This window comes from Pungitius pungitius, chromosome 15 (assembly GCF_949316345.1).
Source record: "Pungitius pungitius chromosome 15, fPunPun2.1, whole genome shotgun sequence".
Taxonomy (NCBI): domain Eukaryota; kingdom Metazoa; phylum Chordata; class Actinopteri; order Perciformes; family Gasterosteidae; genus Pungitius; species Pungitius pungitius.
In genome coordinates, this window is record NC_084914.1 from 7,763,934 (window position 1) to 7,788,204 (window position 24,271).

At 45.1% G+C, this 24,271-nt stretch overlaps 2 protein-coding genes across 5 annotated transcripts in view; one reads left to right on the top strand and one right to left on the bottom strand.

Annotated features, from left to right (window-relative positions):
• Positions 1 to 616: 616 nt before the first annotated feature.
• LOC119203234 (KN motif and ankyrin repeat domain-containing protein 4-like) lies at positions 617 to 12,412 on the top strand. 2 transcript variants are annotated; one of them, XM_037457149.2, is made up of 11 exons: positions 617 to 668; positions 813 to 1,206; positions 5,489 to 5,557; positions 5,635 to 7,077; positions 8,151 to 8,226; positions 8,613 to 8,912; positions 9,041 to 9,125; positions 9,395 to 9,614; positions 9,686 to 9,828; positions 10,496 to 10,696; positions 11,683 to 12,412. In XM_037457149.2, exons 3-11 carry the CDS (start codon positions 5,542 to 5,544, stop codon positions 11,773 to 11,775), a joined length of 2,577 nt encoding a protein of 858 aa, XP_037313046.2. In that variant the 5' UTR covers positions 617 to 668; positions 813 to 1,206; positions 5,489 to 5,541; the 3' UTR covers positions 11,776 to 12,412. The 2 variants fall into 2 exon arrangements, with proteins under 2 accessions (XP_037313046.2, XP_037313048.2); XM_037457151.2 differs by lacking the exon at positions 617 to 668 and having other exon boundaries at positions 721 to 905; positions 1,007 to 1,206.
• A 1,432-nt stretch (positions 12,413 to 13,844) lies between these two features.
• LOC119209409 (low-density lipoprotein receptor-related protein 8-like) overlaps positions 13,845 to 24,271 on the bottom strand; it is a 49,047-nt gene continuing 38,620 nt past the window's right edge. For 2 of the 3 annotated variants that reach the window (XM_037458742.2, XM_037458740.2), the window contains 8 exons: positions 23,678 to 23,905; positions 22,216 to 22,334; positions 21,674 to 21,813; positions 19,763 to 19,904; positions 19,121 to 19,273; positions 18,226 to 18,513; positions 17,461 to 17,529; positions 13,845 to 16,319 (listed from right to left, as the gene is read on the bottom strand). In XM_037458742.2, the coding sequence (XP_037314639.2) occupies positions 15,979 to 16,319; positions 17,461 to 17,529; positions 18,226 to 18,513; positions 19,121 to 19,273; positions 19,763 to 19,904; positions 21,674 to 21,813; positions 22,216 to 22,334; positions 23,678 to 23,905 (1,480 nt within the window). In that variant the 3' untranslated portion in view covers positions 13,845 to 15,978. The remainder of the gene's footprint in view (positions 16,320 to 17,460; positions 17,530 to 18,225; positions 18,514 to 19,120; positions 19,274 to 19,762; positions 19,905 to 21,673; positions 21,814 to 22,215; positions 22,335 to 23,677; positions 23,906 to 24,271) is intronic. The other variant, XM_037458741.2, reaches the window with a different exon arrangement.

Sequence of the window (24,271 nt, forward strand, 5' to 3'; positions counted from 1 at the left end):
ATCCATGGCGGGGCACTGTGTCAGTCGTTGCTAACTAACGCAACTAAAAAGGCATAATGAAAAGCTAAATTCATTTATAATGATTGTACCAAGTTTCATGGCAATCCATCAACTATAGTTGTTAGGGCGTAAAACCTCAAATGTGAACCTCATGGTGGCACATCTGAGCAACATGTTTGTGCCAATCCCATAATCTGAAACTCCTCTGCTTGCGAAACAAAATAAGGCTTGGTTCATTCCCTCAGTAAACATTGTAAACATTCATGGGTTCATGGTCTCAATCTTCTTCAATACGGCAGGATGTCCATTCAGTAAGTCCAGTCTGGATCAAATTGATGAACAGACCGGCCCTGTTGCCCCTAAAACTGTGCCGATAGCATGACCTCAAAAGCAGTTTCTTCTTTTTCACTAAAACCTAGGTGACAGGAGACAACCCACCAGGCCAGACGGTTGTTCCTTATTCCTCAGTGCGTTAAAAGGAGCAGAGCAAAGGCTTTCCTGGCATGATGTTTGGTGCCCCAAAGGGAGGTGCTGGCTGCGGGTCGAAAGCGGATCCGAGAAGAATGGGAGGTATGCGCTGGGAGAATGAACCCCCGTGGATGGCATCGCGCCGTCTGCCCTGCCCCTGTTTACTTGAACGTAGAGGACGGAGGACCACATAGCTCTGGGTAGGGTTACACATTCTGAATTAGGGTGGTCCGTGAGGCCAGAGGCCATCTGGGAGGACTGTGGACGGTACACAGTAAGGTGACTCCGGTACTCTCTCTTACTTAATGCCATTTGCTCCATGTTCTTTGACATGTTGTCACCAGGGTCCCGAGGGAGCTGCTGCCGTTCGCCGCCCAGCTACTCCTCCGAGCTCCCTTTGGCGGCTCTCTGAGGAAAGTCGGGTGCGGTCCTGTGAGGTCCGGAGCTTCCCACTCTGCAGTGTTGCCGGGACAGGAGGCGCCGGCCCACAAGCCGTCCCCACCCCCTGACCCTCTTGCTCTCTTTTACACGCCAGCAGACCCGGCTTCTGTTATGGCAGGGGCTTCACGTCGGCGTGTCCCAAACAGTGGCAGCGCGCCACTCTTCCTGACAGCGCCTCCCCGCCTTCTCAGGAGACAGACAGAGGGGCTGCACGGAGCTGAGAGCAGGCTGTAGAGGAGCGTCTGACACACACGCCTTCACACCGCCAGGAGAAAGCTGCGGAGCACATGTCACAAGGTAAGCTGTGGATCTTGTATCTCTCAGGCGGTGGAATGTTTGTGCTGAATTGTCCAACCTGAGATCCTGTCTATTGACCTTGAAAGTCTCAAGATCCAGGTCAAGCCGCTCTATATACAGGGTCAGGAAAACCTTTAACGGTAAAGTGATTTGAGGAATTGTGTGGATGGAAACTGGGAGTGTGCTGAATACTAATCAGACTTTCGTGCCTTTTAAAGACTCATATTTACATTTGGTCTACTCTTAATGTACAGAAATAGACTTGAACACAGACAAACACACACTTCTACGTGAAAACACACAGGGCAGCACACTTTCTATTTTTTGCCATGCAAACATACCATAGTTTTCTCTTTGCGTGAAGCCCCTGGCAGCTGTTTCGTCCCATGAGCTTCGGCTCCAAAATACCACAAAGCGGGTTTGAGATGCCACAATGCACCTCTGACCCTGTTACTGTTGGACAACGACCAGGACTCCAAAATCCAAAAAGACCAAAATAGACAAAATAAGAAAAAGGTGATATCAAGAAAAGTGTTTATGGAGACAGTGGATGAAAGGAGTTTGACAGGAAAAAGAAGAGACAGTTAGAACAGGAGGTAAAATGGAGCTGGAGTTATTATCTATCTACTAACTATTGGCTTGTGTTCCTAAATGAACTCCAAACAGAAGACTTGTATGTGCTGAAGAAAACCACAGTCTGTACAGCCAAAAAGTGAAGCAGAGGAATGATTTTTTGGGTAACAGAACTTAAGCAAATACCATGTGGTTATCTCTGAAACATCCCTGTGGGGTTTCAAGTTCGTTATACATGATCTCCCATTTGAGGTGAGAATAATACATTACAGTGACGATGTACAGTCACAATGTTATACATTATCGGAACTGACAACTTTGCATGTTCACCAAGGGAACCCATTGAAACAAAAACATGAAAGGGAATAAATGTTGGAGCAGCTCTGTGAGGATGCACTTGAAGGCCCTTTGGTGATTTGAGCATGTTAATATCAGGATTACAATGGCAATGCAAGTTAATGTTCACAGCCTGGTTCTAGTGTGTTAGCATGTTTGCTAATCATTGATTTAATGATGATTAAGTTAAGGGATCATCAAAGTTTTCACAATCTATCTTGCGTGGGGTGTAAACATGCATAGGAAATTGCACGGCAAGCATTCCTAATATTTTGAGACATTTCACTCAAAACAGCCAAATATCTTTCTCACCTTGTAACTAAAAGACAAATCAGGGTTCACTCAAAAGTCTTTGAATGTTTATCTACTTCAAATCACTGAAATAGCTGTTGAGATATTTCAGTCCGCAAAAAAATGGGGTGAAAAATGGCAAAGAAATAGGCATTCAATCAGTCAGTAACCCAGTAGTCCTCATTCTGATTTAAATGAAGACGAACCTGCTTGACACGTGCTGCGTCATAAGTCTATATTTCATTTGTGGCTTTGGTAAAGAATGCAGTGCTTAGAGATATTATGAATACAAGATTTAAAATGTCTCCATGTGAAGTGATACATTTATCCAGAGGAGCTGAGAAAAGAACCCCAAACAAAAAGGACGCTTTAAAAACGAGACATTCTACCTTAAATGCTGATGACAACTCAGTTACTTTAATGCTTGACTTAGCAGTATTTGCAGAAGTTTGTCTGGGTAAAGGCAAAACCTTTCCTGGGTTTCCTGTAAGTGGGGCCCACTAGCATGCACGATTAATATCCATGCCACGGAAATGTGGAGAGTTACGCAATGACTCTGGAGATTCATCCCTAACTCTACTTTATTGTTTTCTTTCTGGAAACCTGGTCAAAAAAACGTTTGGGCTACATTTTTTTCCGTAACCAAGAGAGAAAGAGAGAGAGCTTCGCTTATCATAGAAACTGCAAGTTAACATCAGCATTAACATTGTTTGTGAAAAATCAGTTTACGCAGGTCCTGGAGTCAGACCTTGGCCAGTCTGCTAAACTAACGATCCCCCAGCATAGCTTAGCATATAGCTAAGAGAGCAGTATCAATCATCTTGTTTATCTCTCAGCAAGAAAAACAACACTTTTTACAAGGTAGACTCTTCATCTTTTACTGCAAAGCACGAATGTAAAAGTGTTTGTTCTCTTGATCGGCAGCCAGCGGTGACTGATAGAGATGTCAGCAGCAACAGGTGCTGTGCTGCACGCTGCAGACCGACAGTCGTCGGCGAAGCAGCAACATCAGCGTGTTCTGTTCAACTCACCGCCTCACTAGCTCAAAACAACGGGGTTGATTTTGTTGTGCTTGTTTGTTGTCCACCCAGAGGCACTGAGTGATCCTGTGCTACTCTGGGAAAATATAATAAATAAAGAGACACTTCTGGATTTTGTCTCCTGGCATACGATTTAGTTTGACACCCACGCGTTTAGGCTAAATTTAGACTTGTCAAATCAAGCGTTGAAAGATGCCACTCAACGTCATAAAAGTGCCCTGGCATAACCACAAAGGGTATCAGAATCTATGTTGAACACGTGTATTAGGATTCTATATGCGTGAACAAACGATTGTACTATGAAAAGTCCTGTTTCAAGTAAAGCAAGCATTTGAAATAATATCGTTACTATGAGAGAAATAAATTCCAGAGCGACCCGTACTTTGGCTGCGAAATCTGATCTCTTCTGCTGCAGAGCTTTTCCATCTGTGCTCACATGTGACAGGGTGCTTTGCATGCCGTTGGCTAGTTCGCTTCAATAGACAGGCTTAATTTTACTCTGATAGATAAACAAAATGAACTCACAAAATCTTAAATGAGGATATATTCTCACCTAAACAGAAAAAAACAACTGTAGATCCTCTGAATTTAAATGTCTTTTTACACCAAAGTGACACAGGCTGAATTCCCACGTTAACTCAAAACGCTTCACAGGCAATTTAACTGGGACAATTCGACAACAACAATCAGCCCCAAATCACTGCGGTGATTATGGTACATTTGGTGAACATTTTTTGGGATGCCATTTTGCGTTTGGAAACTTTGAAATACAAGTAAAGAGGAGCCCCGCAGGTGTGAAAGCTGAGGTCGCCTCCAACGTTTATTCACTGCAATGTCACTGAATAAACAGATTTTGCAATTTCACCCAAGGAAAGCTACACATACAAGAAGAACAACAGGCATCTGTACACACTGTAGCTCAAACTCACAGTGATCAAATTATTTTTAGTATTTTAGTATTTCTAAATGTGAGGTAACATGAATGTATCATCTTAAAAGTAAAGAATCTGGTGGGAGGGCATGCAATAATTGCACTTATTTTCTACACTTTCACATGCCTGTGCATTTTTACCTGGTAAATGGATGTGCATTTGTAACTGTTTATTGTAGATTCACTACTATTTAAAGTTTATATTGATCCAAATTCCCAGCAGGACCATTTGGAGGGGTTTGCCTGTTTACTGCATAGCTGACATTGTTTGGGGCCGTGGCAAAGCCTTAAGAGAACAGCAAACTGCAACAGACGCTAGCGGTCAGGAGAGGGGTGAGAAGAAGGAGGTGGGAGGAGGTGAGGCTGGAAGGGAGATATTGAGGGAAGGTGGTTGGAGAGGAAATCACTACTTAGAGAGTAGTCTGTTGCCTATCATAGAGAGGAAGAAGGGGAGAGTCATCATAATCAATATAGAGCCATGCTGTAAACTAAAAAATAAAACAAAAAGAGGAAAAAGAAAGTTCCAGTGAGAGACAGTTGAGGAAAACTAAACCACGGGTCTGACCGAAGGCTGCAGACGTAGTAGGAGGCACGGAGAAGGCAGGAAGGGAGGAAGGGAGGAAAGTAGTGAGTCACAACAATGGTCGTCTGTATTTATGTCTGTGGGAGTGTATTTTCTCCTCTGGCCATAGCGCCTGTGCTAAACCGTCCAAAGCTATTTCCAGCGCTCATCCTGGATGGATGGCAGAGCTGTAATTAAGTGAACATCAGGCGTGCCACTCTTGAATAATAGCAGGGTGATTCAGGAAAATGAAGCAGCGAGAGTGTGAGAAAAAAAAGACGGGAATAATGACTGAGGAAGGAAGAGAATACACTTGAGCGTAATTGAATGTGTTCTGTTGCTCTGCGCTACATGTGGGAGACAGAATGGAAGGAGGATTGTAGTGATCCTTAATCTGGTTACTAAATTAAGATGGAGTTTTCCGTTAAAAATACCACTGTTAAAGTGACAAAATTCATCGTCTTTCCTCCTCAGACATTAGATATCCTTTCCATTTGTTGCTGGCTCAATTCACACCCATATTTCATTTGATTGTGTTTGTTTACCAAGGATCCAACAAGGAAACCTGAAAATTGTTTGGACAACTGAAGCCAGAAAAAGGGATGGAAGAACAAAACGGTAAAATAAAACCCCAAATATGAAAGAATTGTAAAAAAATTGTGAGATACCAATTACCTTTTATTAAATGATTACAGGAAATATCCGGCCTCCTAAAACAACAGGGAATGGGATCAAAGGGAAGCCCCCGTACTCAGTGGAAACACCGTACGGCTTTCAACTCGACCTGGACTTCCTAAAATACGTAGACGACATAGAGAAAGGCAACACAATCAAGAGAGTGCCCATCAAGCGCCGCAGCAAATGCCCCAGAGCGAGCACTCTCCCCAGGCAACTCAATCCTTCCGGGTGCGGCTACCGCCCGAGCCCTTGGGGATCTACTGGAGCCCTCGGCCCCAGGTCCCGACTGTCGGATGCCCGTCACCATGGCTACCCTTCCTGGACAAGCGATCCCAGGCCGCCGCACTCGCCCACAGCGCTCCACTCCCTGGCAGAGATGGAGGCCCGAATGAAGGAGTTTGATGAGCAACCTCTGGGTGAGCACATCAGGCCCCATCTGCTGCGTGCCTCCAGTATGCCTCTCACGGTTTTGCTGAGACGGGGATCAGAGTCCACGGGCGACCCCAGCAGCCTCAGGAGTTCGAGGGACACCCTCGGCGATCGGGACACGTCCTGTGAAGACGTCTTCTGCGACCCGGAGAGCCCTCGCCACCAGGGCTGCTCAGGCCTGTTAAGGCGCCTGGCGGACGCCCTGGAGCGCGTGGGGGAGCTGGAGATGGAGGTGAGGGTGGTTCCGGAGCTCAGGGCGCATATCTGCATCCTCCAGGAGGAAAGGGAAAGGCTCCGCCGGGGCCTGGATCCACATGTACCACCCTCTTCAGTGAATGGGACCAGGGACCCTCGCGCTTCGTCCCGCTTCGGCAAAGTGGACAACAAAAGGCTTCGTCATGACAGCGGCACCTTGTATCCTAGAAATCACAGCGGTGATCTGGAGGACTGCAGTCCTGCGCACGAGTGGAGGACGAGCACAGATCTGGATGAGCTGCTGACGGTGACGTCCCTGCAGGCTAAAGTAGCTGCACTGGAGCAAATGCTCAACGAGACCAGCTTGGAGCTGCAGATGGCTTTGGGGCTGCTCCGGGATCAACTGGAGGAGAGCAGAAAGAAAGATGAGAAGATTGAGCACCTTATGAGGAATTCTGCAGAGAGTTCGCCGTTCCACCAGAATGGAGACGATTCTATCGAACCTCATGATAAAGTGTCAAGACGTCCAGATACAAGAATTGTTGGCACAAATGGACAAAGAGGCAGAGAACGAGACAAACCAGTGACAATGAATCCCCGAGAGGCTTCAGATGAAACTGCAGTGGTCGCCCACCACATAAAGGAGGTCAAGAGGCTCTTGTGTCAGCAGTGGGAGTGCTTGTGTGCAGGCCATGACTCGGGAAAGGGCAAATCTCTGCAGCACCCTGACCCCAAAGTCAACTCCCTGCAGCAGGAGATGATGGGACTCATCGAGATCCTTACCTCCTACTACAGCCAACAAGGGGCCAGTGATGGAGAGAGAATGCAACACGGAGGTACCGCAGTCCACAGATTGCACATTATGTCACTGCAATGATTAAAATGTTCTGACCTAATGTTCTCAAGGTTACCAGCAACCTTCTGTAGCAGGAACTTCCACAGGGTGGTTTTGAATACTTACTGCCAGGTTATTATTACATTTTGACTTTATGTACTTATTTTTTGTAAACTTAAATATACTTTACAGGCACGTAGTTCAGATCCAATGAACGCAGAGCTTAAAGGCGAGTGCGGTGCCAAAGGCGCTTGAAGCATGTGGGTAGGAAGGGGGAAAGGGGCCATTGCATCCCCCCCACTCTGTGTCCCCTCTTTGGTGTCGCTGCTGCTGTCATTCCCGGCCATTAGTTTGAACTATACTTTTTTTTCAGATTCAGAGCTTTGCCCTTTGGAAATTGTTATAAATCACAGCACGCAAAGCCGACATATCAATCATCCACGTCATAGAGGTGTGTGTATTCACACGCACAGAATCTGAATTCAAAGGGTTATCAAGTTTCAGTGTTCTGAGTTGATGGAGCTTCTGTGAAACAGAACTGGATCAACATCAATGTTAGCAGCCGTTACATCACATGTCATTCAGCTGACGCTTTTATCCAAAGCGACTTACATTGCATTTTAACCCATGGTTTACATTTTGCATGGGGAGCAATTAGGGGGTTAGGTGTCTTGCTCAGGGACACTTCGACATGGCACATGGGGGAGCCAGGATTTGAACCACCAACCTTGCGGTTCCCAGCACAACACGCCACTCCATGCGCCACCGTCGCAGGAGGAAGAGCAGATTCATGTGAAGAGACTCCCACTCCTACAACTGAAGTTGTGTCATTATGTTTTTTTTTAATGTTTTCATTTACTCCAATTTAAAAATCAATACAGAAAATGTAATTAAATTTACAGGCCCACAGTTTACCCATCAATCATTGTAATCAATGTTAACAACTTGGAGTAAATATTTGTTTAGTTAGCTTTTTGGGGTGAAATGGCTGTATGTAAGTCATAAACAGTAATGAATATGTATTTGTAAATGTTGTGATGTTGAATCACATCCTCTGTGTTTGTTCTCATGAAGCCTCTAAGTCCATCACCAGGACAGACGGATGCGCCCAGAAGACAAAAACCCCACAATCTGTTGCCGTGGATAAAGGGTTAGTACCAACTCCCTCTGGTTGCAGCGACCTTTGGTGTTTGAGGAGAAACTGTACATTTTGAAAATCTTCTCCAAACATCTGCAGAGGGGATGATTGATTGAGTTTGATGCCATTTGTGCGTGTATTTATTTCTCTCTTTTTAGATCTGTAGCTATGTGAAGGTGGGCATATCAAAATAAGAATGTCATTGTACAGAGTAACCGGTTAAACTGTACACATGACAATAAATATCTCAAAACTTGAAAATTAAATGCTGGCTAGAAATGAAAAGGTGTATAACTCTTACAAGTCTGATCAGTATACATTCAGTTGCCAACATTTACCACCATTTGGGAGGCAGTTTTTAAATGTATGCTCAGCTCTCCTTCCTTCTTTTTTCAAAGACGTGAGAGTGGAGCTGTGTTTGGGCAGGACTTAGCGAATGAGAGCAGGCAGAAGGAGAGAAGCATCAACCCCAGGGAGATGGCTGCTGTCCAGGTGGATGGAGTCCCAGGGGAGAGGCGGATGGAGGCAATGACGCAGACAAACCCAGGCGGAGAGATGATATCGGGTGGAGCAGGATCAGGGCGGACAGATGGAGGCGGAGTGTCCCTGGAAGCTGAGAAAACAACCAAGGCCAAACTGCAGCCCCCGGGGGAACAGATGGAGAGGAGGTCTGGCTCAGAAATGACCACCGGGGGCCGGTGAGAGGAGCGGAACGAACGCCTGATCACTTAGTGTTTGGAGAATGTAATGCTGATGTTTATTTTTCAGGTAACATCTTTCTGTTTCCTCTTTCCTCATGCCCACATTCACATGTTGATTCTTCCAGAGAGACAGTGAATTTGGATTTCCTGGCTGCCTGTCATTTGCTCAAAGATCACATGGATAAAATGAATAACCCCAATAAAGACATGGTAAGCTTCTTCCACAGACAACTTTAATAAAACCGCTAGAACCACATTGGGAAACATCTCAAATTAACGTGACTTAATTTGATTCTAAAGCTACTTCAACATATATAGAATTATTTGGCTTACATATTTGACTCAAAACAGGTGGACAGAAAAGCTACACCAAACCCTAAATCCTTAACGCTGTACCTGCTGGATGTATCACTGGTTGTGTTAATTGAACACAACAGTTCAATTAAAGATATTCCTCCCATGCCCCCCCCCCTCTCCAGAGGAAGGCCCTGGTTGTGTTGTTTCAGCACTGGTTCAGCGCGGCGGCCGAGGAGACCTCGGAGGCCGGCCGGGTGGCCGTGTACCTGAGAGACGTGAAGAAGACCACGCCGTCCCTCTTGGCCTTCCTGATCAACCTGGCTGACGACAACGGCAACACGGCGCTGCATTACAGCGTGTCCCACTGCAACCACAGCATCGTCAGTCTGATACTGGACACAGGTAACTGCACTGTGCAAATATGTGTTTGGTCCGTACATATGGGGGAAGTCACTTTATTCCTTGTGTCACAGGCGTGAGTGATGGGAGCCTTCAGAACAATGCAGGCTACACAGCGGTGATGCTGGCCTCGCTGACAGCGCCTGACAGTCCAGGCGGGATGGAGGTGATCCGCAAGCTAATGGAGCAGAGCGACATTAACATCCGCTCCAGCCAGGTACAAACCACCCAATGCAGACACAGCGTGTCCTCTCTGCAGGATGTCTTAGTGGAAAATTCGAAGAATTCGTCACACGGTACTAAAGGGTCATCCCACTGATTTGACACACAAATCCAGTTATTAGTAAAAGTACCTAGTATTATTTTAATCAATGACGTCAAGATCATTATCAAACTGGTCTTAAAACAATTCATGTTTTGTTTATTAACATCTTGGCTTTTTAAACAGCCAGAGTTGAATTCCACCAAATACTGAATATGATATTTTTCGGCAACTGAAAATGTTACAATTAACCTTTGAATAAAGTTAAACTCATTGTTAAAGGTTTAAAGACAAAAACAGCACAAGAACAGACCAGACCAGACCACGCCCTGTCCATTACGATCAATAAAACCATCATTTACTAAATCCAACTGTATCGAAGAAGAGAATGAGACCATTAGGTTTAGCGGCCTTTGCTGCTGCAGATCTATAAAAATAACGTCTTGTGAATTTCTAAACTTGATTCAAGTGTTTCAGTAGGACACTGAACCTAAAAGGCAACAACAACAACAACAACAAAAACAATTCTCACATGTAAGACGAACAGTGTCTAACTAATGTTGAACAAACGATTGGCTTTTTAAAAAAAAGATTCTACCTCTTTGTCCCTCGCTCTCCACAGACGGGCCAAAGCGCTCTGCACCTGGCGGTGAGACACGGGCGAGTTGTGATGGTTCGCCTGCTCCTGAGCTTCGGAGCAGACACCAACCTGCAGGACAACCAGGGAACGACGGCCCTGATGTTCGCTTGTGAGAGGGGACACACACACATCGCAAGGCTGCTGCTGGAGAGGAGCCTCTGTGACCTCGCCCTGACTGACAAGGTGATACTGCCAGAGGCCAACGACCCATTTCCCTCCAATATAAGCCTCAAACCCCGTGTGTCAGATGTGGGTTGTCTCATCTGTGGCTGTTTGTGGTCAAAGTACAAAAGAGATGACAGTTCACTGCACACAGAAACCTGTGAAAAAAAGTGCACAGGCAGCATTCCCATTAAATAAAATTTTGGAGGTATGAAGTTCTCGTGAAGATTCCAACTCCATTTATCTTGTGAAATCCTGTTACATTTGTTAACAAAACAGCATATCCACTTTTCTATTCATGTGAACGAATACAAAAAGGAGCTTAGACGTAGGAACGCTTGAATGTTTGGAGTCGCGCTGTGTGGATGTGGGTGGACTGACAAGTCTGCATCAGAATAGAGCTTTCCCAGGATTAATCAGGGCTACAGTGAGCTAATCCGCTAACAGCACCTTATCTGTCTGGAGTGAGTGGAAGCAGGGACGGGAGCTGAGGGGAGGATGCAAATGTATCTCCTGCTTTTCAAACAGTGTGCATAGAGTGTGCAAAAAAAACCCCACAGCCATGCTAACTCAATTTAAAACCATGTTTCACATGGACGCGAACCCAGAATAATTAAACGTTATTAAAGTCTTGAGAAAATTACACACCAACACATGTTCATCTGAAGGACAGAAAATGCCGCCTTGCACAATATTTTGTTATTTAATCCGTTTTCTGGGAGCCTAAAGGCTGCACCTTATTGCAACTAATCACATAAAACAATACTAGGAGCCTGGAGTCCTGCTGTGGCTGTGCTCAACAGTGGTGCTTCATAGTAACACTGACGCTACAACAGCGGAACAATGCTGAGGTTTTTAGGAGGTATTTTTACCTTGGAAAACACTTTAAGCCCGTAAGCCTTTGCATGTGATTTTTTAACAAGCGTATGTACACAGTGTCTAATTTCATATGGGTTGAAAATTGAATATTTGTATCTCTCCTGTGTTTCTCCCTTTTTGTCTCCCAGCGTGGTCAAAGTGCACTCTCCATCGCCATGCAAGGCTCCCACACTGATACCGCCGCCCTCCTGCAGGCCCATGCTAAAGCTCGAGCTTTGTAAAACTGGAAAACTATCTGCAAACTTTCCACTTTCCACTTTCTGGAAAGTGCCGATGCACTTTGAAAACCCAGTTTCTCGCGTTGAACTGCTGCTCGCATATTGTTTCTAAATTCTGACAATCTGCACAGGCATTAGGTCGAGCTTTTGGGATGACATTGTTTGATGGGATGCGGATGCTCCGTGCAGTAAATGTTTTCTGTTCTCTGCTGATAAACACATCGGTCATGTCTGATCATTGCACATCCAAGTAGCAGCTTAGCTTTGCAAAATATACAGTACAATACAAATATATTCATGATATGTGCATTGTATAGGTATGTTGCCAATTATCAAAAGGTTTGTGTTTATGTAAGAAATGTAATATAGCTTTTATCCATTATCGCAGCACTCTTAAAAAATAAATGGGTGTATTAAAGGAAAAATATCTATGCTGCTTGTTAAACAGAACGTGCAAATAAACCAACCTGTTGATCTTACTCACTAATAATTGATGTGTAAAATGACTGTTTTAAATAAAATGATCAAAAGGGATAGCATGAAGGATTGAGCTGTTACGCTGAGCAAGGGAAAAACTAAATTCCTTGTATGTATACTTATACTGTACATGGCCAATAAAGCGGATTGTGATTGCGCTGCGGATACGTGTTGCTGTAATGACACATCTCACCAGCAGGGGGCGTGGCCCCTTTATGTTTCTCATCCACCTTACATTTAGAAAGAAACGACATGCATAAACGTGGATATCTAAAATGAACACATACCAGGGATTAGATCTAATCCCTTTCAAGAGTGTGGGACGATTATAAACATCAAATCTACAGAATTTTACAAATTCAACTCAGAGGACATAATGACTGTAAAGCAGCTGGTATGTCCCATTAAAGTATGAACGTAGATGTGTTTGAGCGACCTACGTTCTTCTTATCCCAAGGGAAACAGTAAGGAACAGAGTTTTACTTCTGCTGCGTGGACTTGAAATTATGTTTGTGAGATAAAACTAGAAGGCTCTAAAGTGGAGACAAGGGCAGAAGCTGGATTTCTGTCTGAAAAGGCACCTTATCTCCCAAGGATTTCCTTACAAGCTCGGCTGACTGACTGTCTGTCCTCTGGTGCTGTCATGGCTACACATATATCCCCAGAAAGCAAATATGCATCCTCAGCAAGAGACAGAGATTCAATCAGCTGCTTGAATGGAAATCGGTATTGGTCTGAACAGATGATGTGTGTTCATAGATGAACTATGATTAAAGTCGTACCAAAACGGACAATAGTATTCACAAACAGTATTCATCTTTGCCTTTGTGCTTAATGCCGCAGGAATAACTACACCGTTTCCTAATGGGAGTGGCACACCAACGAGGAGTGTGTCGGCCTTTAGTCCGCTTCAGGTCAATAACGATAATGGACTGGATTTATCTGGGACGGTTTTTCTGCCTGCTGATGAATCACTTTGTAAGTGGATACATTTGAAAAGCGGCTCAGGCAGAATCGACTCCAAGCAAACCGCGGGAGTCGCTTTGTATCTGCTTTAACGTGAAAAGCTAATAAAAACAGACCTTTGTGTGATTCGATAAAGCCGAGGCTCCTTCCTCAAGGACAGTTATCAAACTTAATCAGCAAAGAGTGATCGGTTTATAAATCCAGCAGATACACATATAAATGTTATCATTAGCATGTTAACTTAGTATTTGTTTTGGTTCCTGACAAAATCTTAAATTCTCCTCTATGTTCACTTGATAGATGCCAGTTGGTGTTGTGCAGAGTGCTTACACTTTGTTCATCTGCTCTCTCGCTGAAAACGACTAAAGGAAACAAATGAACCCAACTTTGATTAAAACATCCCCATAGCTAGAGGGGAACCCCTTTCGCATCACCCATTTGACGCATTGTTACTTATTAGGATCAGCTTGCATCCATGCGTGTTCACATCAACAGAACCCTAATCGTCTCATTGTTGAGGGGAGGCGGAGGTGTGAAATTCCCTCGTGTTCCTGAGACGTCGTGGTGAAAACACCCCACGCCGTCCCTGCTGTGTGTGTATGATGGATTTGTTAAAGAAAATGAAACGGAACAAATCACAGACAATTTCAGTCCGATTTTATATATCAATATATAGATATTCCAAAGTAATTCATGACAGAAAATCAAAAAGTGGAACCAGTATGGTTTTCATACAGTTTATCTTTGCATGTACAGTGGACGGCTGATCCCTGTCCTTTTCATGAAAATACTACAGGAGAATGAAAAATAAAACAAAAAAAGGCACAGATCAACCAAAATCACGTTTCTCATTAACATCAAGGTAGCAAAGATGTGGGGAGCTTTGGGGAGGGGACACCATGTGTTACGTGTGCTATCAAAGGAAAAAGGGTTACAGAAAAATAACCGTGAGTGGTGCACAGCAAGAAACGACACAAACCACTTTGGTGAATAATTCAGATTTCTTACAATCAGGGAATGCAGTGTTCTGCTTTTATACAAATAAATTAATATACATGTCAACACTTTATTCTAAAATCTTATGTACATCCTCTCTTTTAAATAATTGTATAATACATTATCAAAAACCTTATGAAAACATATTTACAAATCAATGAATCCAAAATCACCCTCAGAGCTTCTGCAGACACACTGTCACACACGCACACACACACACACCCCCAAACTCACACATCAATGCATCTTCACACACTGTTTTGTTCGATGCAATACACAATGCAGAAGGCATTCCAAGAGGGTTGTGCAACAAAGAGCATACAAAACGGTTCAAATATGTCTGTGGGATGAAATTTGCACTTACATGCATAATAGTGAGCACGCACACGCACACACACACATACACATACAGACACACACACACGTTTTAGGTTTATGAATGGAGTAACAGTGTCTTAAACCAGCATGAAGCATGTTCACCGATAATTTGGTCTCAATCTCATTCCATCAGAGTCAGGTTCTAGTTTTCTGTGGTTACATCACATGACAGGTCTTTTTCATCATGCAGCCCTCCCAGCTGGGCCCCCCTCCCCGTCCCCCCCATGCAAAACTGTGCAATGCAAAACTGTCGGCTCCGATATCGGCCATCTCACGAGGAGGAGGGGAGCGGGTCTTGGAATCCAGGTTGCTTTTGCGAATGTGTGCGTGTCTCGCTCAACAGCGAGCGGGTGCATTCTCAGCTGGTGAGCAATTATTCATGCTGTTTGTGTTTGTGGAGCGCAAGTGCACATTGTATCTGTCCTCTGGAGAATACAGCATGACTTTTCTCTCACTGCACTACGCGTACTTATGTGCGCATTTGTCACAGTCAAAGGCGGGTGATCAAATAACATTTTAGAACACTCAATTTTCTTTTCTTTTTTTTCTGAAGTGGAGCCTATTGTTTTTCTCAAACCATTTAATATCTAAATAAGAAGTGATAAGAAACAACTGCTGCGTAAAACCACTTCCCTCTAACCTCACAGTACGTCTAATACCTCAATTTTCTTACTTTCCTGCTGCTCTCTCCCACAAACTGAAGGTCAAATAAAGATATCTAGCCTCAAGTGCACCCTTAAACGCAAGACAACTCGCCCTTAAAGGCTTGCCTATATCACAGAGGTATAGAACTTTCTTTAAAATCCAGTCAGAATGAAAAAAAAGAAATCTTACACAAAACAAAACCCATCCAGGAAAACTACAAGTGACAGCTCCACTAATGACATTTATGACATTTGTGATCGACTTAAACAAGAATGTGTACAGATTGTCCCACCAACGCAGTTACTGTCCCAGTTTCAGAGCTCTTCCTTGCACAGTGTTCTCAGAGCTTCACCAGGAATAACACAAAGAGCCCATATTTATACAACTTCTCACCAGTCCCGTCTCAAAATATCAGACACACAGCAGACACCTCACCGCAGTTTTCAATGAAAACTACAAAACAATAACCAGTATACAAATAACACTTTACAAATTCTGTAATTCATTCTCAGCAGTGACGTACGAAAGTAGAACTAAAGGTACGAATTATGTTAGTTTAACAGTTTAAAGTTTTTTTTTTTCCCCAAATGGAAGTTGGCACAAAGTATGGCCCCATGTAACACTTGATGAAATGTTGTTGGCGATGATATGTTGTTCTGCAAACTCAGTCCAAGTCACCCGTGACCTCACCGTGTGGGGGGGGGGGGGGGGGCGTCGCCTCGGCGGATCGGCTCTCGCGCAGGGTCACTTTGCCGAGGACAGCATGGGCTGCTCCGTGTACCAGTGAGTCCCCGGGTCGGGCATGCTGCCCCCCAGTGGCAGGGCGATGAACTGCGGGCAGGTGCCGACTCCGGCCCCGGCGACCCCGGCGTTGACGCCCTGCGGGTACGGGTGGTGGTGCCCGTGGTGTCCCATGCCGTCCGTCCGCCCGATGTGGATCTCGTCCTCCTCGCCCTCGCCGGTGGTCTTGCGGTAGACGGGGTTGTCGAAGTTCATGCTCTTGGTGGAGTTGCGCCGCCAGTTGCGCCACACCAGGTAGACGCCGGCGCACACCAGGCTGAACACCACTGTGGCAACGACAGGAACTGCATGCGTTTAACACACAGCGGCAGGGACACGGGGAGGGGGGAGCGTTAATGAGGCGTTCACCGGTCCGTGGCGTGAAATGAGAGGCGCGGAGAGGAGCAGACCGGGCATGCGGGGCGACAGAGAGGTTGTCTGTGTGGGCCGCTCGGGTTAAACGGGTCAAAAGTTGTACAAGCAGCCAAAACATTTCCAACACAGATTCTACGTCAGCTTTGTGAAGCACCGGCTGGCTTTGGAGTTAATTCGTTTTAAACTATTGCAGAACATCACAATCTCTTTGACTCCTTGCATAAGCAGTGTGATTTAATAATGCTCTATTAAATTCACCAATAAAGCATAAAGGTGTTGTGTTCCCATTAATACGTCTATAATGTGAACGGGCCATCTGAAGTATTGAATGGTTCATTATGTTTCACTTTGCTGTTGTTTACTGCCTGTAGTATTGAGATATAGATGCGCAAAATAAATATTTCCCACCAACAGCATGAATACTATAGCCTCTCAATAGATTTGTATATTGGTAATAAGTGTTGTCAAAGAAAGCCCAGCTTACTCAAGACAAAATATCTCCAGAGAAAAGCATCATCATCAAACCTTCATCTTAAAAAGGGCCGTTTGGGACACACAAACTCTTTTTTGGAGCCCCACAAACTCACCGTCTCCTCATTCGGATTCATTCACAATGCAGCGACCCCTGGTAGTTGCACCTGAGATAACGTCAAGTTTGCCGAACACAGTCGATTGTCGACCTACAACATTTTTCTTAATACGTTTAAAAGTGAAAAACTGAGTTTTGAAGCCAAACACAGTTATATCTAAATAAATTCCAGGCGGATCTTTTAATAACTGAATAGCTGGCTCTACGTTGCACACACAAAGTTATAAAAAAGGGCCAAACCCAACACAACAACACAGTGTGAAGTGAATAATGTGGCATCGCCGCGTCACACGTACAAAAAAAACGACCCCTGAGAAAGCTCAGCCAGGAAGACCCGCGCTCCTCCGTCCCCTGCTGGGTCAGCGTGAGGGGACGACAAACAGAGCGGCCGCAGGCAGCAACAGGACAGCAGCTTTATGCACCTCTGTCCGCCTTAATGTGGACGGACACGCACGGACACGAAAAGGCCTCCGGTGACTTACCGATGGGGATGACCACTCCCAAAACAGCCACTGTCAGGTTCTCGCCCAGGAGGAAATTCTCGCTGCCGGCTGTAGAGAGAGAGATGGGACGAGAGAGGGGAGTTAAAAAAAAAAAAAGAGGCACAGCAGAACGAGAGAGAGAGTGGAAGCATATGGGATAAAAGATAAAACCGAGTGAGATGTAAGCAGCAGAGGCAGGAGGGGAGAGCAGGTGGGGGAGGTGGGAGATAAAGCAGGCCGGCGTGGAGCGGGGAATCAGGCATGCGTGGCTGCAGGTGTTTTACAAAGAGAGAGCGATAGGGAAAATAAAAAAGGTAGAGAATAATGATGAGGTTCTCGTGACCTTGGCGCTCCCCCTGACCACCTACATTTCATCCGTTCGGGCGCCATCCGGCTCCGAGGTCACCACACTCATCTACATGCAGTGGCCCAACGCTTACCAACACACTTATTAAGAACATGCAGGTCCCGGTGGACCGACAAATACCTGGGAGGCCACACATAGCGCAATTTATTGAGGTTGTTGGGTGAGGTTGATACATTATGAGTGTGAATAGGACTTCAGAATCTGGGGCTTAGCAACAGATGAGGTTTTAAAGGGCCCCTTTTTTACAGAAAATTGGGCCGTGAATGGGCCCCTCCCTTAAAATCATATATCACCCAGTGCTGCATTTCTTGGAGTCTCTAAATCAGACTCATTCACGGTGTTCATTTGATACGCATAAGTCGATTGCGGATTGTCTTTGAGTCCACAGGCAAACTTACAGTGTTGGGAGACGCTGCTGTCCCTGGCGGGTGTGGTGGAGAGGACCCTCGCGGTGGCAGTGGAGCGCGACCCCGGCACCTTGGACTCTTGCGACGACAAAGGCTTCAGAGCGTCGTCGGGTGTGAGGAGCTCCGTGGCCCCGGAGGGAGCTGTGGTCAGGCGAGGGGTGGCGTCCGCCTGTGACACCCCCCCTGAGGGGGGCGGGAAGTCTTCGGCCAGAGCCGCTCTCGTGGCAGGTGAAAACCCAGCAGGAGGCGAGGACGTCTGCGTCGCGTTGTTTCTTGGTGCTGCAGCAGACGAGGGAAGAGCATCGTAGAAAGCTTTTGAAGAAACTGGATCATTTCTTTAAGATCTACAGAAAATAATCTGAACATGAATGAGCTTCCAAAAAAAAAAAAAAAACTCAGTCAATTGCCTTGTTAATCCAGTTGTGGTTGTCTTAAGACAAATACAACTGATTTTGGGTCCGTTCAAAGCAACTTTCCCCTCGCTGTCATGTCGAGTTAGCATCAACATCAGGTATCATAATGCAATTTGATGCAATATATGAAGAATTTGTTCCAAAGATGAGGTGTTAGATTGCATTTGTGCACAACGTCTCCGCCGCCTGTATCGGTTACTTAAAATATATTAAGCCCGTCTTTCACAGTCACTTTCAATAAGTAAGAAGAGAGCTAGTATGCAACTATTAATTTAATCTATTCTTCAAATAACATGATTAAACTGTAATCATTTCTATTATTTTTTTGTATTTTCTTTACTTAACATTGGTCACCACTAATCTAGTCCGTCAAAAATGTAGATTTCTTCCTTAATCCCAGCATTAAGCACCAAAGAAGACTGCCCAATGTTGATTACTTAACGCTCTCTATTAACACGGGTAAGCGCGCTCACCTGGCACACAGCCCCTCATATCGGGCCCCAGGTCCTGCCCGTCGGGGCAGGCGCAGGTGTATTTGGGCGAGTGCTCTGTGATCTGTGGAGCCTTGAGACACAAGTACTGACACCCCCCGTTGGCCACGCTGCCCAGATTACAGCTGTCTGGACCTGGAGACAGAGAGAGACGTGGAGGATCACACACTTATTCAACATGGGGAGTTAGCAGAGAGTCAGAGAGAGAGAGAGAGAGAGGGAAGAAGTTGATGCACTTTGCTGTTCCCCTCTGGGAACCCTGTTGAATCCCCCTTTAAGAAATACCATCACAATGCGTGAACATAAGGAAAGAGGAAAGACACACACAGGCATAACGTTGATGATTTCAAACTGTTCTGTTCCACTCAAATCTGGACTGTCATGTTGAGAAGAAAGCGGGGAGGGGGGGGGTCTCTGACAGATGTGTGTGAATGTTCTGCTGCTCCCAGTGCTTTGATCACTCCACCACAGTCACCAGGCTCACCATCATTTATTCATGCGGCTGGGTCGACACGGATCCGCTGAGGAAACGCGGCGTCAGACCAGCGACTCAGCTCTTACAGACTCTCAGGGAGGCGACACACACACACATGCAAGGCCCTCACTCATGCTGCGCCAACAGACCTTGTGGCTGGCGGAGCTGGTGGAAGACCACAATGTCGTGGGGGTCGTTGAGGTTTTCGGCCAGCGAGTGGATGTCCTGACCGGTCAACCTGTTGGCCATGAAGACGGACGATCTGTCTCTGTCTGTCCAGTAGATACGATCCTGAAACGCAGAGAGACGCACGGAACAAGGTGGTCTGGGTTTAGACCTTGTGTCGGCAAATTAGCAATCGTAACAATTTGAGGGGTGACATTTACACACATTGGATCTAAATCACTTCTATCCACCATAAAAAGATTGCACAATAACTGTTTTGGGAACCATTAACGGATTGAAAAAGTCAACTGGGAGAGAATACACTGGGCTAACAGCTGTCAACGTTTGGGTCCAGAGGACTCATAATCACATTTATTTGTATGAAAAATAATATATTTTATAATATATTGAAAATCAGGACACAGGTTAAATATGCACTGATAAATCATTTCTAGCACACAGACTAATTCATTTCCTTTTGCCAAAGAGAGAGTGTTAACGTGGCCTTTGCTGCAAATAGTATGAGGCGGTGAATCTATCAAGGAAATGCAAATGCAGAAGTTTATTGGTAACTAAGACATATTATTTAATTCAGAGAGAGTGCAGTGAACAGTAAGCACGCAATAAAAAGGGTTACGCCTTATTGTGGAAGAAGAGTCGACCGGTTTATTTTCATACGCTACAGCCTTCGGTCTTAAATAAGTCCAATATATCCCGTTTACAAGAAAAGATAGTAAATCAGAGGCTAATTTTAACTACTCTTGTGGTTTATTAATTGATTTGTTTGCTTTGTTGTCCCAGTTCACTCACTCAGTTTAAGAAGACATTCTGACATTTGTTGCTGGTTGCCTTAGAAACTACAGGCTAATCTCCAGCGAGACAAAAAGCCTTGCCACACGACTATGTGTGTGTCAGTGTGTGTGGGAGTGGAGGTAGTCATGAGTTAGAGAGACATGGTAATGCGATGTACAATACAACCAGCTCCAGTCAATAACATGGGGCTGGTGAATGTTCAACATCCTGAACGAGAAGGTCACCTTGTCGTCACAACATGGCAGATAGCAGAGAAGCCCTGCATCGATCAGGTATCACACCACAGGGAACGGTATCCTTCTTTTAGTTACACTGCCGACCACAGTAAAACCCTCAAGGTTACGCTTTCAACACCGTGCCTCTATTGCTATCTTCATTTTAAAAGGTTACACAGTGACAGTATGTGTCATAAACAGCACTTATTTGTAAAAAGGTCATTTTTTCTGGATGAAAGCAACTTTCATCCAGTTTGACCTATTGATATTGTAAAGTATCTGTACTTCAATATTACCATTTGTAGTGTTTAGATCAACCAATCCGTGCTCGTAAACCTGATCTGCTGCTGTCTGGAATCTGATTCTGTGGTCCCACACACCAGTTCCCCTCGAGGGGAGGCCCACAGGGGAGCAAGCCACCTGGGTGATGTCATTAGCAACCATCTAAAACTGGCTGGAATTTTTACTGCGAAAGCACCAACAGGGACATGCAAGGTAAGAGACGTTAGATGTGCGAAAGCATGCTTACAAACGCACGCACACAGCGGAAGCTGGTTCATTACACAAAAGCACAAGTGGGTGGGTTGCCGTAGGCTGCTCTGTAGCTGTCTTCTGTTTAGTATTCTCAGCCAGTCCATCCCACGAGGGAAAACAGTCACAGAGCGACACACACACACACACACACACACAGACACACAAACGGAGCGCACGGTAAATTGAATTTAACAGTCATTACATTCAGACTCCCAGTCCCACTGCAGGCCCCTTCAACGCTAATGAGGGAGATGTAGATATGAGAGGCTGTGGGAGACTGGACGGTGCAGCAGACAGCGGACAAAAATCGGTGCAAATCTGCCGCACGCGAACCTCAAAAACCGCCAGCGCGTAGGGGTGCCCCAGTCTCTCTGCAGACGACACGTGTGTTCTGCGGTGCGCTCCGTTCAGGTCCACGCTGGCAATGAGGTGCAGCTTCGAATCCACCCAGTACAGACGCCTGTTGGCTACATCTGAGAAACACACACACACACACAGACAGGTGAAAGGGACTTTCCCAAGCAGAATAAAGATTGATTGTCTTCACAGTAAGTAGTAATGCACTCTAAGCAACAAATCCCTTGAGGGGATATTGATTGCTTTTAAAAATGTCAGATTCTCACACTTTCTTTCTTTTGTTGATCTGTAACTCCCTAAAATACTTCAAATGTCATTCAAGTCAACTGTGATAATTGTTTCAATGTATTTCTTCAGCCTTATGATTTGAATTACGTCTGACCTTTACATACAATGTGTTGTTCTTTTCTTAACCACGGGGCTTTAGGCACATTCAGAAAACACACAACAATAGGTCTTCAATATAGCCCGGTGTAATGAGTAACATCAGAAATGGAAAACAGCTGACTTCCTCTCACCTAGAGTGATGCCATTGGGCCATTCAATGTTATCAGCCACCAGCACCTGTCGGTCCACTCCGTTCATCCCGGCCTTTTCTATCTTGGCTCTCGTGCCCCAGTCAGACCAGTACATAAAGCTGGAATCAACAAAAAGAAGCACAATCATTGGGTTATTTAGGGAGTTAAAATGCTGTGCTGCGACACTAAGTAAGATATGTGGAATTAACCAGACATCACTGCACAAGTATCATCGTTCCACTGTTCAAATCTTTCTGAGATTCTTTATAATGCAATGATTAGTCTGGGGATAGTGTGCTAACAGTCCCTGCTGTGGTGCTTTGCACCAAGATGCATTTCCAATTCAATTGGTCTGTCCAAAACAATAATATATATATATTTGTGTGTTTTGAAGGGGGAGTCACGTGTGGAGAAATGTTAATGGCATGAATGGCATAATATGTAATCACATAAGTGATGAAATAAAGATAAATATAACAGATCAAAAGATCTGTGTGAAGGGCATCATCACACAAAACAGAAGGGCAGCAATGCATCAACCACCTTTCTTACAATTGAAGCGTCGACTGAATCTTTTTCTTTCAGATGCATTCAGGGAAAGTCTTAAATAGCCCATTATGTCTTAATTAGAAGCATTATATTTTATGCAACTCTGCAGTTGGATAACTGCAGTGTTAGTCGACCTGGCACTGATTTGTGGTTGCCTAAATGTGTTGTAAAAAGTAATAGCTGAGATTGTATGAGTTCTGTATAGTTTAGATGCACAATATCAGTCAGCAATAACAGCAGCAAAGTACACTTAAATTTACATATTATCTCTTTTCTATGTAAATGTACTTTACAGTTTTCATGATTGGATCTCTAATGTGCAGACATTCTTTGTGCCTCTGTTCAGGCCGTGTGCCAGTTTATAGTCCGTCCATTGACGTGACTGTTTTGATTTTGGGTTTGAATAATCAGAAGACAAAAGATGCAGAAGCACACGCTCGCACAAATTTATAAAGCTTCCCAGATTAAGAACGCCCATCTAGGACAGAATTTCTACAAAACTATTGAGTCAGAATGCTAAATGGGTCACAGGCTTGTTATTCTTGATTCCCACATCCAGAAACAAGCGTTGTCTTGTATTCACCATTAGACATGCTTTCAGAAAAGGATTATGTTCATAATGTTTATTACTTCCCTCGCCCCCGGGCTGAAATCACCCTCAAGGTGACTTTATCTGGGGGTCATTGATCATTATCTTTGACAAAATAAACACATCAGTTTAGTTTCTACCAGCATATTCTAAGAGATAATGGGGAGGACAAACAATACAAATAATCTCGGCAAGATTTTGTGTCTCTATGTAAGTAGAAAGCATTCAGCTCGGAAATGTTCCCCCGTTAGAAATGAATCGTGTGATTAAACGGCATCTGACACTAACGTCCCGGACAATGTGCTCCGCGCCGCTCCACCTTACCCGTGATGGGGATCCAGCGCTATGGCTCGGGGCTCACTCAGGTCGGTGTTGATGAGGACGCGTCTCTTGGTTGCGTCCACCGAGGCCACAGAGATGGACTTGTCTCCCGAGTCAGCCCAGTACAAGTTGTGTTGGAGCCAGTCCAGAGCCAGACCCACGGGGGTCTGCAGGAGAGAATCCAGCAGCGGCACCTGCTGGGACGGGTCACTGGCCTCGTGAATGAAGGCACTGCGTGGGAGCGGAGGGGGGTGGGGGGGGGGGGGACAATGTGGGATTTTGATCAGGTGGTAGAACATGCAAGAGGGCGAATACCCTACAGGTGTCATCCCGACTGATGTGCGGCAGGGCACTGAGCCGGTTCCTCCTTCTCAGGTGGCGCCACTTGTCAGAAGAGGCAAGGCCCAACTCCGTGGGTCGCCCCCTGCCCGCTAATTATTCTGCACCGGCAGAGGTGTGTGAGGTCAGGTTTAGTTTTCCCCGGAGATCTCTTTTCTCATCATCCATTACATAAAGAGAACAGTGTGCTCCAATTAGAAGACACGCTGGGGAATAAATTGTCGTTGGGATAACAATGTGTTGGGTGAAATCAATGTT